This window comes from Phascolarctos cinereus, unplaced genomic scaffold (genome assembly GCF_003287225.1).
Source record: "Phascolarctos cinereus isolate Bilbo 61053 unplaced genomic scaffold, phaCin_HiC Scaffold_4;HRSCAF=312, whole genome shotgun sequence".
NCBI lineage: Eukaryota > Metazoa > Chordata > Mammalia > Diprotodontia > Phascolarctidae > Phascolarctos > Phascolarctos cinereus.
Genome location: NW_027555847.1, coordinates 174,660,658 through 174,678,775, shown reverse-complemented (window position 1 = coordinate 174,678,775; position 18,118 = coordinate 174,660,658). Strand labels below are relative to the sequence as shown.

The 18,118-nt window shown below is 36.5% G+C and overlaps 1 protein-coding gene across 1 annotated transcript in view; it reads left to right on the top strand.

The window, feature by feature from the left end:
• PDXDC1 (pyridoxal dependent decarboxylase domain containing 1) overlaps positions 1-18,118 on the top strand; it is a 60,474-nt gene that overhangs the window by 28,261 nt on the left and 14,095 nt on the right. Inside the window, 9 exon segments of the mRNA XM_021001763.2 lie at positions 1,485-1,565; positions 2,475-2,621; positions 3,565-3,754; positions 7,272-7,340; positions 8,474-8,552; positions 10,240-10,324; positions 11,067-11,115; positions 11,294-11,395; positions 11,617-11,742. Of these exon segments, the coding sequence (XP_020857422.1) occupies positions 1,485-1,565; positions 2,475-2,621; positions 3,565-3,754; positions 7,272-7,340; positions 8,474-8,552; positions 10,240-10,324; positions 11,067-11,115; positions 11,294-11,395; positions 11,617-11,742 (928 nt within the window).

Genomic DNA, 18,118 nt, shown 5'->3' with positions numbered 1-18,118 from the left:
CACATAACTAGTAATTGTCTGAGGCTGGTTTTGAACTTAGATCTTCTTGACTCCAGGCCTGAATTCCATCCACTGTGCCACCTAGCTGCCCTTGAAAACTGTTACCAAAAGACAAATCGTTAAAATAGTTACCTGGCTTGTTGGTGCGAAAAACCATTTTTTCCCAGGTGTTTTATAAATCTGTTCTAACAACAAACCCCTTTTGTCCCAAGACTGTTTGCTTGTTCTAAAACTAACTTTATTTTTCTTTTATAACCAGGAACCTGCTAATAGCAAGGTAAATAGTACAACTCCCTTAAAGAATACTTTGATCCCGATATAAATGTGTATAAGATACAGAGGAAGAGGATGAAGTGTGTGTGTGTATATACATATATATATGCATATATATGTATATACACATACAATATATATAATATATATGTAAAATGAGAGGTTAAGCTAACAAATTTAAGTATGTATGAAACAAACCCAGTAGTAGTAACTTTGATGTTTTCTTTTCTGTGTCAAACTTGATACAAGACGGGTTGGTTGAAAACAACTCAATTAGGAAACAACTCTAAAGGCCTCTTCTACTCTAGACTTCTTATTAGAGGGGAAAAAAAGTTTGCAATTTGTTTGTATAGATCTGACTCCTGGAGAAGATAGAGTTTTGAAAAGAATCTGATGCTTTGAAGGAGGCTGGATGATCTGTATAAAAACCATTGTCAACAAATGTTTGTACCTACTCAGCCGTTAGCTTCTGTGTCCCATAGGGGAGGTGTTTGGGAAGTTTTTTTGAAAGGGACTTTTAATTGCCCATATTATCATCATAATTGAGAAATCATGTATTTTTGTATGTTTTACATTTTCAAGTGACCTTGCTGATGCTGCTCTCTTAAGTTTTTGCCTTGTGATGATGACTATTTAATTATGCATCCTCGATGGGAGCAAAAGCCATTTACCAGTACTCCAGGCAGATCTTCAAGTTCCACAGCAAAAATTAAAAAAAAAACCAGAGGGGTTCTCTCTGGGAGGTAAAAGATGGCCATAACACAGATGTGAATGAGATTTTTGTGGAAGGGCCAATTGATGCTACTGTGTCTTTTCAGCAAAACCTTGTTCATTAGTACTCGTAGCATACAAGTCTACAAAATTATATAAAATAGATTCTGTCCTTTACTATAGTTTGCAGTTGATAGAGTCTGTCTGTAAAAACACTTGATTCAGTAATCCTGGTGTATTTTTTTAAAAAACAATTCAAACTACTACTTAGCCAGGAGATTAACTGATTTTAGTTAGCCAACTTCCAGAGTCAACTAACTTTACAATTTCATGTTTGTTTTTTAAAAATGTGTACTGCGTCTAAACAAAATATATTATTTCTTTTGTAGCTACACTATTAAAAATATTATTACATTAATTTTGGAGGCTAGTGGGAGGGGTGAGGAGAGAAGAGATAATGTATTTTTTTTCCTATCCATCTTCTGTTTCTTTTTCTCTAGTGGGCAAGATATGGTGAGCATTCTCCAGTTGGTTCAGAACCTCATGCATGGAGATGAAGATGAGGAACCCCAGTGTGCCCGGTAATGATTAACTAGCACATTTACTGTTTTCTTAACCTCAGCAATTGTTAGATTTTGGGGTATTCTGAAAATTACAAGTTATTTTATTTCTTGCAATACATATTATTTGAAAATCCCACTTTTTCTTTTCAACGTGACTTTTAGATAGTTTAGCTGTACTTTTTGTAAATAATTAAGACTTATAAAAGCTAATTGTTAAATTTGGTAATTTTCGTAATTTGATCTTTAGACTGGTGAATTGGATTCACAACACAGCTGATACATTAATTTTGACTACCTTTGTGATTGCCACTGATTGCTGTAGGTGAATTGACTGAGTGGCCATCTACGTTGTCTGTGGTCCATGTTTATTTTTAGTGAAGAGATATAATTTTCCTCTCCTTATTAATTAGTTATGAAATTATTGTAAATTATGATATACAATTACTTGCAATATTCTTCCTGACCCACTGATTCAGTTTTTTTTCCTATTTGTTTTCAAAGAATTATGTTGTCAAAATATTCCACAGTTTTAGTTAGGCCAATATTTTCCAGTTTTTAAATTAAAAACAAACAAACTCTATTGTTTTGTAATTGCATTTATTCAGTAGACATTGTATGTAGTAGGAACTTAATAAGTATTCAATTAATGGAGAAAATATTTAGCTGATTATAAATAAGATTATTTTAATAATGTCTTTGGGTAAAAAAAGATAGGTATTGATTGGACAGCATCATTTTTCAGTATTCTCTAAAGCTCTTTTCCACAATATATCTATATCCCATCATATACTGATTAGTTTCTGACTTTTCTGCCTTGTATTGCATAAGACAGATTTAACCTCTGATCGAGAAGCATTCTTGGAGAACTGTGTGGTAGAGTTGGGATCCTAATAAATGTGTTTCAGTTTCATATTTCTTATTTAATAGACTCCAAAACGTTGGAGAACAAGGCCATATGGCTTTGTTGGGACACAGTCTGGCAGCATATATTTCAGTACTTGATAAAGAGAAGCTGAGAAAACTTACAACTAGAATACTTTCAGATACCACGTTATGGCTTTGCAGACTTTTCAGGTAAGGACATTTCCACCCATTAAATTATCCTGCAAATTGGTGCATTTAAAAAGAAGAAATAATAATGATCTAGATTCTAACTCTACTTAAATTTATCCACAGGTTTTCCTTTACAAGTAAGCATAGAATCTTTTGATAGTAAAACTTGTTTAACTAATGAGGTGATGATTTTGATAAGGAATTACAGTTGCCAGAGAAAAGAGTCATATGGCCATATGACTCATAGGAAATAGAATAGCTTTATAATTTATGATTTGCCCAGGAAAAATGTCACTTTGAGTCATTACCAAACTTTTTTTAAATATGGAGAATCCCTTTTGGTTTTAAATAGCACCCCTTACCTCTTTGTGAAATATTGCTTCCTTCCTTGGGAAGGTTGGGGGGAAAAAAGGCTAAGGAAAGATTGGACCTGACATAGAAAGCAGCCAGTCCATTTGACAGTTTAGTACTTCTTGAGATGTCCTATTAGTGAAACTCTGGTTTGTTCATAGGAGAGCCACAGTTTGGTTATCTGGGCCTCTCACCTTACTATAGAATAAGGCAGGTCTGCACAACATCGGCCAATGGGCAACATGCAGCCTGACAGAGGATTTCAGGCAGCCCACGAAAATGCAAATTGCTCAGCAAAACTGTATGCTACGTTCTCTTAGGGCAGGCCTGCACAACATAGGGCTGCTTGTGACTGCTGAAGGATTTTTGGCAGCCTGTGAAAAATGTGTAGAATGTAAAACAGACCTGTGTAACATCTGGCCCTCAGGCTGCTTTGGCAAGTGACTGAGTCACCCCCGAGGACCATATGTTGTGCAAGCCTAAAATAAGGGGATCATTTTCCTCAAACTTTTATGTACCTATTTGGTGCAAGAATTTCTGTTACTATAATATTAAGGGTAAATTGCTGAACTAAGATAAAATGTGAAAAATATCTGGGATTGTTTTTTTACAGGTATGAAAATGGCTCTGCCTATTACCATGAAGATGACCGTGAGGGCCTCTTAAAGGTCTGTAGGCTTGTTATTCATACCCGCTATGAAGACTACACAGTGGAAGGATTCAATGTATTATATAATAGGCAGCCTGTTATATATATTAGTGCTGCATGTAGGCCTGGCCTAGGCCAATTCCTTTGTAATCAGGTAAGATGGATTAAGATTGAAATTTTAGGTAGATACAAATATTATTTTTTGTGCTGGAGCTTGCTAAAATTGCAGATAGGGTTATTTTGGCTTATTTGGGAGAGACTGGCTTAGTTTCAGGCTTCATGAAGAAAATCAACAAACAAACCTCACAGAGTTGTTGTGTGGTAGATAAAGTGTGGGGGAAAATAGTAAACCTTAAAATGATATATAAAAGTGAGCTATTATTAGTAATACTATTATTATGTTAAGTACTACTACTACGCTTGCTACTTCTTTATGCCAGATACTGGGGTTTATATAAGCCATGACCCTGTCTTCATAGAACTTAGTTTTGTAAGGTAATCTGACAGAAACACAGGCTATTATGTGATCATTCATATTATAGTTAATACATATGAAATGTAAGCGAAGGGCCATGTGAGGTCCAGGATGAGAAGAGGTCTTTCCAAGTAGGGAGCTTAAGGAAGGCTTCATAGAGGAGGCAGTATTTGAGTTAGGCTTTAAAGGATAGGTGAGGGTGGGAGTAAGACATTCCAGGCAAAGGGAATACTGGACAAAGTTCAAGGTTTGTAAAGTGAGTAGTCAGATTGTTTTGATCAGAGGGAAGAATGTGAAAGGGAGGAATATGAAAAAAATATAGAAAAGTGTAGTAACAGGTTGTAGAAGACCTCAAAAATAGTTAAGTAATTTTGAACTTTACTTGACAGGTAATCATGTGTTACGGCAGGGTTTTGAGCAGAGGAGTAAGATAACTTTGCATATGACTGTGCATAATTAATATGTCTGGCATTGGTATGAAGAATAGATTCTAAGGGAAGAGACTAGAGGAGGAAAGACCTGTTATAAAACCATTTGTTCCAAGCAATGATGATGATGAAGGCCTGTAAAAAGATGGTGGCAGTATGAATGGAGAGGAGCTGACAGATTTGAAAATTGTTCTGGCGGTAGAATCAACAGGACTTGGTACCTGATGGAATATTTATTAGAGGAGAGGAAGAGAGAAGAGAGAAAATCGTCATGGCCATTGGTGGTGGTATCACTGATAGAAATAGGAATGTCAGAAGAAGGTTTTGGGGGAAAGATAATGAAGTTCATTTTATCATGTGTTGAGTTTGAGGTGCCAGTGGAACATTGAGGTGACTTGTAAACATTTGGGAATGTAGGAATGGAGATCCAGAGAAATATTAAGTCTGGAGGTAAAGATTTATGAGAGTTACTTACATAGAAGTGATAGTTGAAGCAATGAGAGGGAATAAAATTGCGTAGAATGGGTATAGGGAGAAAAAAGAAAAGGGCCAAGAAAAGGGCCTTGGAAAATCCAATTTATTGGATTAGGAAGAAGAACCAAAGAAAGAGTCGGTAAAAGTATAGGAAGGGAAACTGGATTGGGAATGATCAGGGGAGGATGAGAGGTGAAGGAGAGCCAGTGAACTTAACAAATGAAGAAGTCATTGGTGATTTTTTTATAGATAGACTGCTTCCTCTTTTTTTTTATGTCAGTTTATTGATGCCTTTTGTTTTTACATCATAATCCTTTGTGGATATAAGTCTCCTTTCCAATCCCGACATTCCTGATATTGACTGTGTCTGTTTATTGTTTTCCTTGCCATTTGTGTAGTATATTTTTCTAAAAAGTTTTACTTTTGAGGGAAGGAGAGAGATAGGATAGTAACTGAATAAGGCAGAAGGGTCAAGGGAAGACTGTTCTTTTAGGATTACAGAAGAAAGACTGACATATTTAAGGCAAATGGGGTTAAGTGACTTGCCCAGGGTCACACAGCTAGTGAGGATCATGTGTCTGAGGCCGTATTTGAACTTAGGTCCTCCTGACTGCAAGGCTGGAGCTGTATCCACTACACCACCTAGCTGCCCCAACTGACATATTTATAAGTAGATGGGGATGAGCCATCAGAGAATGGTGGAATTAAGATTTATGATTGAGAGGTGAAAGCTGGAGCCAGGTTCTGGAGATCCTGGAGGAGGTAGGAGCAAGTGCATCAGTAAAGGATTAACTTCAGCTTAGACTAGGGATACGTCTTCCTCTGAGACACGAGGAAAGGAGAGGTGAGTGATGATGACAGTGAATAGTAGAGGGAAATCATGTTAGGTGTTCTCATTCTTCTCAGTGAAGGAAGAGGCCAAGTCATCACCTTGAAGTGTGGGAAAGGATGGTGGTGAAGTCTTGGAACAGTTTCTGTAGGGTAGTCAATAAGAGTAGAATAGAAGTTTTGTCAAGCACCGTTGAATACCTAAATGAAGTTAAGTGTCAGCTTGATTTTTGTGACTTTGTCCAGTGAAGGTTAACAAACAGCAGCAGAAAATGAGGTGGTGGGAGTTACAGTTATGACTGAAGATTACTTGGCGGCAAACAGCAGAAGGTTGGGAGTGGAGCTGGAATTTTTACAGTGGTTGCAGATTGTATGGAGATGGAGCCTAGGCTGGTTATGGTGACAAGGATGTCATCTTGTTGACAACCCACCGGAGGTCATGATGAGAACAAAGAGCAGGTTTAGCGTGAGAAAGGTAGAGGACAGGAAGTTGTGGTAAGATAAAGATAGCAAACTCAAAAAGTTTTATTTATAAGGCAGACTATTTCCAAGAGATGGTCAGGTCTGAAGTGTAACCATTTCCATGTGTGACTAAAGTGAATTGTTCAGAAGGAAGATCTTAGATATGAAATTGGGTGATTGTATGGTCAGAATATTAAAGGAGATATCAAAGTTAATATTGAAACTTTTTTTTTTGCAGGAAATGGGGGTGGGGGGTGGTTTATGTGTAAGGCAGTTGGGGTTAAGTGACTTGCTCAGAGTCACACAGCTAGTAAGTGTTATGTGTTTGAGGTCAGATTTGAACTCAGGTCCTCCTGACTCCAGGGCCAGTGCTTTATCCACTGCACCACCTAGCTCTCCCTAATATTGAAACTTTTGAGAATGCTGACAGGGTATTTGATGGAAAGGAATGCTAGATGCCCCATCTAAGAAAGTTGATAATAACCAGGAGGTTGGTAGATGACAGCAACAGGTATATTTGTTCATCTAAATCCATATTTATTGCTGCTTCTTTGAATATAGTGACACATAGGAGACTGATGACTTGGCATTGATTCACAAATGATGCTTAGGAGAAGTGGGAAGAATCAAAAATTATCCCAAGAAAAATTGCTCAGGGATAATTATTTTCTTTGTTTGTGAAACTTTTTATTCTCTAAATAATTAGGCAAATCTTTAAATGTTCTTTGTTCTTTTTTAAATTAGATTATCTTAGGTTCCTGAATTGAGAGCCTATACCTTCTTAATCTCTCTGAGAGGTTTTTCTCTCTTTTTTTTCTTGGGGCAAAGGGAAAGGGGAGGAGGATTGTTTAGGGCACTTAACAAATGCAGAATTTTTCAAATAGGAATTGTGACTTTTTTCAGAGCTCTAATCACTCTGTAGTCTATTTAATGGTCTCTTGAGGAAGTGATAACATGGACATTTCTGATTCAGAGTTGCCCAACTAAAAGTTTTATCCCTGCAGCTTGGCTTACCTTTATCCTGCTTGTGTCGTGTACCCTGTAATACCATGTTTGGATCCCAACATCAGATGGTAAGTTTAAATAGTCTTTAGTCAGTTAATTTTGGAGAACAGTAATGAATCTTCTTTTGAAACTGTTGGTCCACATGATAGTTTTTTTTAAATTAGGTTTTCATATTTTTGGCTTATTAACTATGATTTTAAAAAATATATTGATCTCTTTATTCATACCTGAAAAACTTGGCATGTGGATGGCTAAGGCTTGTTTCTCTGCATGCAGATGTTCATGAATGTGGTATGAATTAGCTTAGGAATGCATAATTCCTGAGAAATCCTGGCCTTTTCTTTTTAACCACTAAGATTCCTACTTTACTGGAACATGGGAGACCAAATTGGCATGGGCATTTCCTTCAAAAAATCTGTGCTGTTTTTAAAAAAAAAAAAGGTTGTCAATTTTGAAAGACTTAGGGACTCTTATTAATACAATGATTAACACTGTTTGAAGGAACTAATGATGATACATGCTGCTAACCTCCAAACATTGAGGCAAGGGATGCAGGATATAGAATGAGACTTACATTTTTAGACATAGTTATTTTGGGAATTTTATTTTGCTTGACTTATTCATATTTGTTACAATGGTTTTGTTTTGGTTTTTTTTCCCATGGGTAGAGGGTAGGAGGAGATGGGACAGAAATAAATACTTGAAATAATTTTAAAAATAATACAATTATCAGTGAGCTAGGCATGATGACAGAATTCTTAGTTCTGATCTTAGAAACGTATTTTCCTGTTTATTAGAAGTGAATTCTGAAACTCTCTAGACATTAGCTAACGACTTGTTAGAACAGACTTTTTAAAGGCAACTTTACTATTTCTCTCACTTGCATCAGTGAGTCATCTCAGAGAAATTATCCTGACTACACTCCTTGGAAAATTATTCCCTTGTAGCTATATTTTATATTTATCTAGCATCTAGTATTTCTCCATTATTCGGTGTCTTCCAGAAAAAAACAAAAATGTATTTCTATATTAATTCTCTGATTTTCAAAAAAATACGGCATTCTTATGGATGAAGCATTAAGAATTTAGTCATGGTATCAGTTTTAAGAATGCTATCTGTCATTTTTAGAATCTATAGTTTTCTAATTCTATAACTTTTCTGTTCTCTGCCTCATTTTTTTTTGTGTGTGTGTGTATGACAGGATGTTGCTTTATTGGACAGATTGATTAAAGATGATATGGAGAGTGAAAAACTGCCTCTGTTGCTTGTTGCAAATGCTGGTAAGTGTTTTGAACTTAAGAGGCTTCCATTTTGGATATATGAATAAATAAAAGTTGTAGATTTTCAGGTATTGAATGATAATAGCTAGTTTTTGTATAGTGTTTTAAGATTTACAAAGCAGTTTAAAAATAACATTTCATTTTACCCTCACAATGACCCTGAGATGTAATGTGCTATTATCCCCATTTAGAGACAAGGAAACTGAGGCAGATAGAGGTTAAATGACTTGCCCAGAGCCACACAGCAAGTAATGTCTGAGGCTGGATTTGAACTCAGGTTTTCCTAACTCCACTAATGCTCTGTCCACTACATGACCTAGCGAAAAACATGAGTTTACATTAGAATTTCAATAAGAAAAAGAATGTTTAAGTTAGATTATTGTAACCACTTTGGACATACTTGTTAAAGCATTTGGTGGATAACATAAATTCTCCTAAATTTGGACTCCAAATTTAGAGAGATTCACAGAAACAATAAGAATAGTCTCCACTTACAAGGATTTAGACTTCTATTAGAAATGTGTATGAATTAGAATATAATAAGTACACTAGAGATACAGAGTGCTTCTATGGTTCAGAGGAGCAAGACATTACTTGCATATTGGGATATCAATACAGGCTTTATGGAAGAGTTGTATTTGCAATTTGACATTGAAGGGTATTCAGCAAGCAGAAGTTGATTTGATGAAGACAAGGAGTACATTTAATATACAGCCATTTCTCACATAATCTAAGTGGACTATTTTTCAGACTTTCTCTTCCCCTCATAGAACTCTGCATGGCCTCTTCGGAGGTACTTCTGTGCAACTGGGGCTCCCTTGGTTTCGGTGCCTGGAGCACATGGGGTGCTATTAATTTTAACTTAGTTTCTCTATTCTCCCCCTCCCCACCCAGATTCTGGGACTCGGGTCTTTCTTGCTCATACCTGCCTCTCACCTCCCAAGTCTGAGTCAGATTTGCATAATGTGAATTTATATAAAGCCAGAATTGTATGTATAAGGAAATTTAAGGAAAGGCACAAAGGTGAGATGTATTTGAGAACCCACAAACAGCCTAGTTTGACTGGAACATAAGAGTACATGAAGGAATGGAATGTGAGAGGGAGCTACAGTAACAAATTAGAACCCAATTTTGAAGAGCTTTGAGTCCCAAGCTGAGAAATTTGGACTAGGGCTTCAGGTAAGTTCAGTGATTTGCCCAGTCATTCACTGAAGTGTCAGAAACAATTCAAACCAAGGTACCACTGACTCCAAGTCTAACACTGGATTCACTAGAAAGCGTGCATTTCTTTTAAAATGTTCTGGAGTGCAGTCTTCACAAATTGCATAAATACTGTCCTTCCTCCTAGTAAGTATTAATGGTAGCTCTTAAATAATGTTACAGTAGACTTGAAAGTCTCATGATTTTTTTCTGTTGTGTAAACATAACTTTAATTAGTGAAGTATTATTAGTCTTTCTGGGGGAAAAATTAGTTTTTGAAGTTTATATAAAATACATGCTTTGTATAACTTGAAATATATTAACTGCTTTGTGTTAAACTTAGACTAACATCCTTAATTAATATTGAAGCAATTTGAAAAAATAAGAGGATGGTATTGGTTATTAGCAGGTAGTTATTATTCCTAATTATTATTTATTAAAGATAAAGAATCAGAATCTTAACAGTGTTTTATTTCCTTCATTGTAGGTACCCCAGGAGCAGGGCATACAGACAAACTGGGACGGTTGAAAGAACTTTGTGAGCAGCATAATATGTGGCTCCATGTGGAAGGGTAAGTAGAATAAACTTCTTCAAGCCTCGCTTACTAGTTTATTCAGAAGAAAGACATCCTACCTATCAATTTGTAATTACACAAAATAAAATATACAAAAGTATTCTTTTGTTTCTCTAGGCAAGAAAAGTAACTTGAAAGACTTTTTATAGGGGCAGCTAGGTGGTGCAATGGATAGAGCTCCAGCCTTGGAGTCGTGAGGACCTGAGTTCAAATCCAGCCTCAGACACTTAACACTTACTAGTTGTGTGACCCTGAGCAAGTCACTTAACCCCGACTGCCTCACCAAAAAGCAAAAGAAAAAAAAAAAGAAAGACTTTCTATAAAGATATATTTCTAATTTTATCCATCACTTGAGAAAAGTTTTGGTTAAAATTAATTTTCAAGGTTTTGTCTGAAATATGGGTTCTTAGTCTTTTTTGTGTGTCATGGCAGCGTAGTGAACCTTTGGACTCCTCAAAATAATGTTTTTATATGCATAAAATAAAATATATAGGATTACCAAGGAAAGTAGTTTTATTGAAATACAGATATCAAAAGATTAAAAATCAATACAAATTAATAGACCCTGGTGAAGAGCCCTTGGTCTAAAGCTTATAGTATAAACTAAATCACATCTTCTGTTTCTTGTACAGTTAAAAGAAATAAACTTTGACAACATTATTTAAGCCATACAATTGTACATTTGTACTTTAATAATAAACTATATAATTAGTTGTTAAATTCCTGTTTTATTTTCCAGAGTGAATTTAGCAACTTTGGCATTAGGCTACATCTCCTCTTCAGTACTGGTATGTTGTTATTTTACTAAATAGTAAAAGAACAAAAATCAGCCCCCTTAAACAGAGCTTTCCCATCCCTTTAAGAAAATTGCCATAGTCTGCCTCTTGGCCTTTTCTAATGGAGAGATTTTTGAATTTTAACCTCCCACTCTGGAAAAATAAGAATGAATTCTTCTTTTCTTGGTAGGCTGCAACCAAATGTGACAGTATGACCCTGACCCTGGGCCCATGGCTGGGCTTGCCAGCTGTTCCTGCAGTAACACTTTACAGACATGAAGATCCTTCCTTGGTAAGCTTATTCAATTGGTCAGTTTTTAAAATATTATTTAGGTGCTAGGAACTTTCAAAAATTAATTCAGGGAATTCCTGTTTATGGTTTGTTTAGAAACAAGAACTTGTAAAGCAAGCTCCATTTAGGTACTCTTCTAACATTTAATTTTGTATTTTACTGATAATGGGTTGAGTATTATTATTGATTCTCACTAATAGTTGATTTTTTTTTCTGTGCAGTCACTGGTTGCAGGGCTTACATCAAGTCAGCCAGTGGAGAAACTTCGTGCCTTACCACTGTGGTTATCTTTACAGTACTTGGGACTTGATGGGATTGTAGAAAGAATCAAACATGCCTCTCAGTTGGTGAGTAGATGTCCTTAGGTAATTAAGTCTCCCAATTCTTGAACTTAATAACTGCTCATATTTATGAGGCACTTTAGCTTTTATAAAGTTCTGTCTTCCCAACAAGCCTGTGAAGTAGGGAATGCAGATGTTATTATCTCTCTTTTGCAAGTAGGAAGTGTGGAACTCAGGACTCAAACCCTGCTTCTCTTACTTCCAAGCTGAGTGTTCTTTTCACTATGCCATACTACTAGCAATGAGAACAGTGTATTTCATTCAGATGTTTTCCATTCAGTAACTTAATTTGTATATGGATTTACACTATAACCAACAAGAAGAAGGAAGACAGATTAAGGTTGCTCTTGGTGTTCATTTTAAAGCGGAAAAAGTAACAAAAGGCAACATTTAGCTTGAAAGGTATGAATGTGAAAGGGAGTCCTGCTCATTCTGACTTACTGTTAGGTAGGAGTTAAGAGGATTTTAATTTAACAAACACATATTTAGTGCCTGTTACTTACAATGCATCTTGCTGGTCCACTAGGAATACAGAAAGGAAAACTGACATAGTTCTTCCCCTCAGAAAACTTATAATCTACTGGGGCAGTCAGTCAAGCAAATTTCCTATGAGATGGCCTGTGTGAAGAGAGCAAGATAAGATCAAACTGAAGTAATGCATATATAAAGGGCATAGCATAAAAAAGACTAAAGATAAAATGGAGCCAAATTATGGAGCTCCTTAAATGCCAAGCTAACGAGTTAATACTTGTAGATAATGGGATCTTCTGAATGTTTTTTGAGCAGAATCATGTTCGGGTCAGCATAATAAGAAGTAATTTTGATCGCTTTATGAATGATGACTTAGAGATGGGTAAGACTGAATAGATAACAAGAAGTTAGAAGCCTATTACCAAAATCCAGTAGAGGGAGGAGAAAGGAAGGGTGGTTATGAGTGACATTATGCTGATAGAATATACAGGGATTGGCAACTGGTTGGACAAAATGGATAAGATAGGAATCACAAGGTTACCAGCTTTGGTAACTGGAATAATGGTGGGGCCATTAATAGAAATTGGGAAATTTGAAGGATAGGCAGATTGGGGTAGGATTATGAGTTCAGTTTTGAATGTTGTTTGAGTTGCTGGCTAGTCATCCAGATGTTCATGGCCAGGACCCAATTGGAAATGTGGGACTGGTGGCAAAGAGAGAATTGAGGGCTAAATATCTATGTTTGAGAGCCACCTTTATAGAAGGGAGAACTGAAGTCTTTGGAATGGAAGACATCTCCAAGGAGAAAAGTGTAGAGAGATAAGGAGGGCCTGATTATGTATTGAAGAGCTTCAGGGATTTTCTTAGTCCCAGGTGAAAAAGCCATCTTTTCCATGATCTCTTTCTGGATTATTGCTCAACTGCTTTCATTGTGGAACTTTCCACAGAATTAGGCCTGTGACAGGCAGTTAGGTGGTGCAGTGGATAGAGTGCCAAGCCTAGAATCAGGAGTCGTCAGATCTGGCCTCAAGACACTTACTGTGTTACCCTGGGCAAGTCACTTAACCCTGTTTGCCTCAGTTTCCTCATCTGTAAAATGAATTGGAGAAGGAAATGTCAAACCACTCCAGTATCTTTGCCAAGAAAACCCCAAATGTGGTCACAAGGAGTTGGACATGACTGAACAAAAACAACAGACCTGTGAAAGCATTTTCACCATGACCTGGGGATGGCTTTACTTATATCCTCCTCCATCTTCCCCAACCTTCCCTCATGGAAGTAGTGGTGATGGTGAGATCTAGGGTGTTACTGGGCCTCTGTATGACTGAGGTGGAGTGAAGGACCATGTGAGTTTGAGGAGATGAGAAACTGAGAGAAGGTGTTTGAGGGAGCATCAACATAAATGTTGGAGTCCTTTAGAATAAGGGCAGAAGTTATGAGCCAGGTACTGAACTTTCTGAAAAGTGACCTAGGGGCCACTAGACAAAATAGACCAGAATCTGAGTTGAGTGGTCTGTTTTGATAGAATGAACTTCCAAAGGAGTGATGGCAACAAAAGGCATGTCTGGAGGTTGCAGTTGGGAGCAAGAAATTCTTTAACTTTCCACAATTTATTTAGCCAGACCCTAACAGATGGGCATCTACCTTATTTCCAATTCTTTGCTACTACAAAAAAGTATTACTACAAATATTTTAGTATTTGTGAGACCTTTCCATTCTTTTTTTTAATTAATTTGTATTTTTCAGCATTCACTTCCATGAGATTTTGAGTTCTAAATTTTCTCCCCTTCCCTAAGGCAGCTTGCAGTTTGATATAGGCTGTACATATGCATTCATATTAAATATATTTTCACATTAGTCATGTTGTAAAGAAGAATTAGAACCAATGGGAGGAACCATGAGAAAGAAGAAACAAAACAAAAAAAAGAAAATAGTATGCGAACATCTGCATTCAGACTCCAGAGTTCTTTTTCTGGATGTGGGTAGCATTTCCATCATGAGTCTTTTGGAATTGTCTTAGATCTTTGCATTGCTGAGAAGAGCTAAGTCTGTCAAATCAAAGTTAAGTCATCTTACAGTGTTGCTATTACCGTGTGCAACGTTCTCCTAGTTTTGCTCACTTCACTCAACGTCATGTAAGTCTTTCCAGCTTTTTCTGAAATCTGCCTGTTCATTATTTCTTATAGTACTCTAGTATTCCTTTACATTCATATACCACAACTTGTTCAGCCATTCCCCAGTTGATGGGCATCCTCTCAATTTCCAGTTCTTGGACACCACAAAAAGAGCTGCTATAAATATTTTTGTATGTGTGGGTCCATTCCCCATTTTTATGATCTCTTTGGGATACAGACCTAGAAGTGGTATTGGTCAAAAGGTATGCACAGTTTTATAGCCCTTTGGGCATGGTTCCAAATTGCTCTCCAAAGTAGTTGGATCAGTTCACAACTCTACCAACAGTGCATTAGTGTTCCAGTTTTCCCACATCTTCTCCAACATTTATCATTTTCCTGTTTTTATGTTAGCCAATTTGATGTGATATGGTACTTCAGAATTGTTTTGATTTTTATTTCTCTAATCAGTAGTGATTTAGAGCATTTTTTTTCATATGACTACAGATAGCTTTAATTTCTTCCTCTGAAAACTGCCTATTGATATCCTTTGACCATTTATCAGTAGGGTAATGACTTGTATTCTTACAAATTTGACTCAGTTCACTATGTATTTTAGAAGTGAGACATTTATCAGAGACACTGGCCGTAAAAATTGTTTTCCAGCTTTCTGCTTCCCTTCTAATCTTTGTTGCATTGGCTTTGTGCAAAAACTTTTCAATCTAATATAATCAAAATTATATATTTTGCATTTCATAATGTTCTCTATCTCTCATTTGGTCATAAATTCTTCCATTTTCCATAGATCTGACAGGTAAACTCTTCCTTTCTATTCCTTGCTCTCCTAGTTTGCTTATAGTATCACTTTTATATCTCAATTGTGTATCTATTTTGACTTTATCTTGGTGTACAGTGTAAGATGTTGGAGACCTTTCTATTCTAAATGTCCTTGGGAGTATACACCCAGCAGTGGGATCTCTGGGGCAAAGAGAATGAACATTTTAGTCCAGGCCCTACATTTTAGGAAGGGCAATCGAACACATCCAGAAGATGATGGCTAGGATGAAACCATGGCTAATGAGGTTGGTATATAAGGACCTACAAGTATTTAATGTGAAGAAGATTAGACTTGGAAGGGCGGTAATCTTGTCTCCTGGAAATTGATGTCTTGTCATGTGGAGGAGGGAGTAGATTTGGTGGGCCCAGAGGATAGAGGAGTAGGGGGTGGAAATTAAGAGACTTGTCTGCAATTAGTGTAGACCAGGAATGCTGTTGTGTGCTATTTTGGGAGATAGTGAGTTCTCTGTTACAGGTAGTCTTTGAGTAGAGGTTATACCACCACTGGAAGTATTAGAGAATCTATTCCTGTTCAAGTAGAGGCTGAATTTTATGAGTTTTGTGGGTTCTACCGATACTAAAGTTCTTGATTCCGTAAGAGATGACTTCAGTTGTTGTATAGTAGGAGAACAAAACAAAAATAAAATAGTAATTTGTATCATAAAAATGATTAATCATTAATAAGAATTGATTTTAATTTTAGGAGATACTCTTTTTGTTTTTTGGGTTTTTTTTGGTGAGGCAGTTGGGGTTAAGTGACTTACCCAGAGTCACACAACTAGTAAGTGTAATGTGTTGGAGGCCGGATTTGAACTGAGGTCCTCCTGACTCTCGGGCCGGTGCTCTATCGACTGCGACACCTAGCTGCCCTTGTATTTTTTTCCTTAGCTGAAAATTTCCTAGGAAAAAACTTGAGTTATATGCCCTGACATAAGCATTTTCCCTATTTCCACCTAGGGGAGTGGCTTTTACGTAAAATATTACTTTGTAGTTTATAATAGATTATTAAAGAAGTTGTCTTCATCAAAAAACCACATCAGTGTTTTTCATATTGTTGTGGCAGTAGTCCTTTGTTTTGTGATGTGATAGTTTCTTCATACATCAGAGAAATAACTATTAGACTTAATATTGGTTTAATTTTTTTAAGCCCAATACTTTAAAAAAATTTTATTTCTCTCTGATAGTATATCAGAGTAAAACAGCCATAAATTAGAAGACTTTTTCATGTAGATCATTTACAAAGGTTGGTTAGCATATTGCCGTAGTAGCTTAGTGTATTTGGGGAATGTATAGGCATACAGTAAGGAGCTTTTTAATTCCCGTTGGACAAGAGGAAATGATAAAATGATGATGATGACATTAACTACCAAGCCCCTCAGGTCACCACAGATTAGCACATCCTTGAAAGCAAAAGCTGAGACAGAATCTAAATTTAGTTCATGAGGTCTTGAATAATGCCCTAATTGTTAATTTAGTAAGTAATATTAAATGCAGACACATTCAATTTGTACACAGTGAATGCTCAATGAATGTTTGTTGAATGAATGGAGTTAAAGAAACTTTAGGCTTAGCCCAAATGGGGTATATAGATTCCAAGCTTCATAAAGCTATTTATAAGTGAGTATGAGAAAACGAAATCCTTTACAAGGCAGAATGCCCTAATAGGTAAATGGCTAAAAGTTATGAACAAGCAATTTTCAGAAGAAATCCAAGCTGTCAACAACCATATGAAAAAATCTTCCAGATCACTGATAGAGAAATGTAAATTAAGACAACTGAGATTCCATCTCATATCTGATTATCAAAGCAACAAAAAAAGGGAAGCAACTGCTGGAGAGGCTGTCAGAAAGACAGGCACACTGATGAATTAACTGTTGGTGGAGTTGTCAGTTGGTCTAGCCTTTCTGATGCAGAGTGAAGTAAGCAGTTAAGAAAACAGTATACACAGTGAATATATACTGCACACCAAAAAAATCAAAAGCAAATGTAACCAGATTATAAAGATCAATTATAAAGAGAGATGAGAGGGCACCCCCCAGCCCACCACCTTGTGGAAGTAGGAAGCCCACAGGTGTTACACATTACACATGTTTTCAATATATTGATCATTTGTGCTGAGTTTTTTATTTCCTCTCTAAAAAATAGTATTTGCCACCTGAGATGGATGGCTCTGTGGGAGGGAGAGGAAGGGTATTTCAGGAAAGTATGGTGACTTAAGAAAAAGAAAATCAAGTTCTATACAATAGAGTTCTGTAATTTCAAGAGTAATTCTATTTTTCTGTCATGTATGTTTAAATGCTCTTTTTATTTGGTATTTGTCAAATTCAGAATTTAAAAAATATGCAAAACAAACATAAAAGGCAGCATAGTGGAATGGAGAAAGCACTGGACTTAGAATCAGGAGACCCAAGGCAACAGTTTCTGGTGCCCTTATCTGGAGTGAGGAGCTCTGGGTTCAAAGCCTGGGTGGATCACTTCAGACTGTCCAGTGGCAAAGCTTTCAATCAGTCAGAGCCTTAGGGCTTCTCGTCTGTGAACTAAAAATGATACTTAGATAGCCTTTTTTCACAGAGTTGTAAAGAAAGTGCTTAGTAAAGCGTAAAGTATTCATAGCCCTGCCAGGTAATTATTGTAGGGACATGCAGACACATGAGACATAACATCTGCTTTCAGTGAGTTTATAATCTAGTTGAAGAAATGAGATTTACATGAGACATTTAAATAATAATAATAAAATGCCAAGAAAAAATGGTCCAAAAATAAGTCCTGTAAGATTCAAAATAGAGAGTATGGAGGGCTGGGTGACTTTGGGAAGGTGGCATTCAGGCTCACTGATTCTAATGTAATAAAGAGTGTGTGTGTGTGTGTGTGTGTGTGTGTGTGTGTAGGAGGGTGGAGGGAGGGAGGGGCATGGGGAACACTAATGCACTCACAGGTTCTTTTCTGAAAATACAATTTAATTG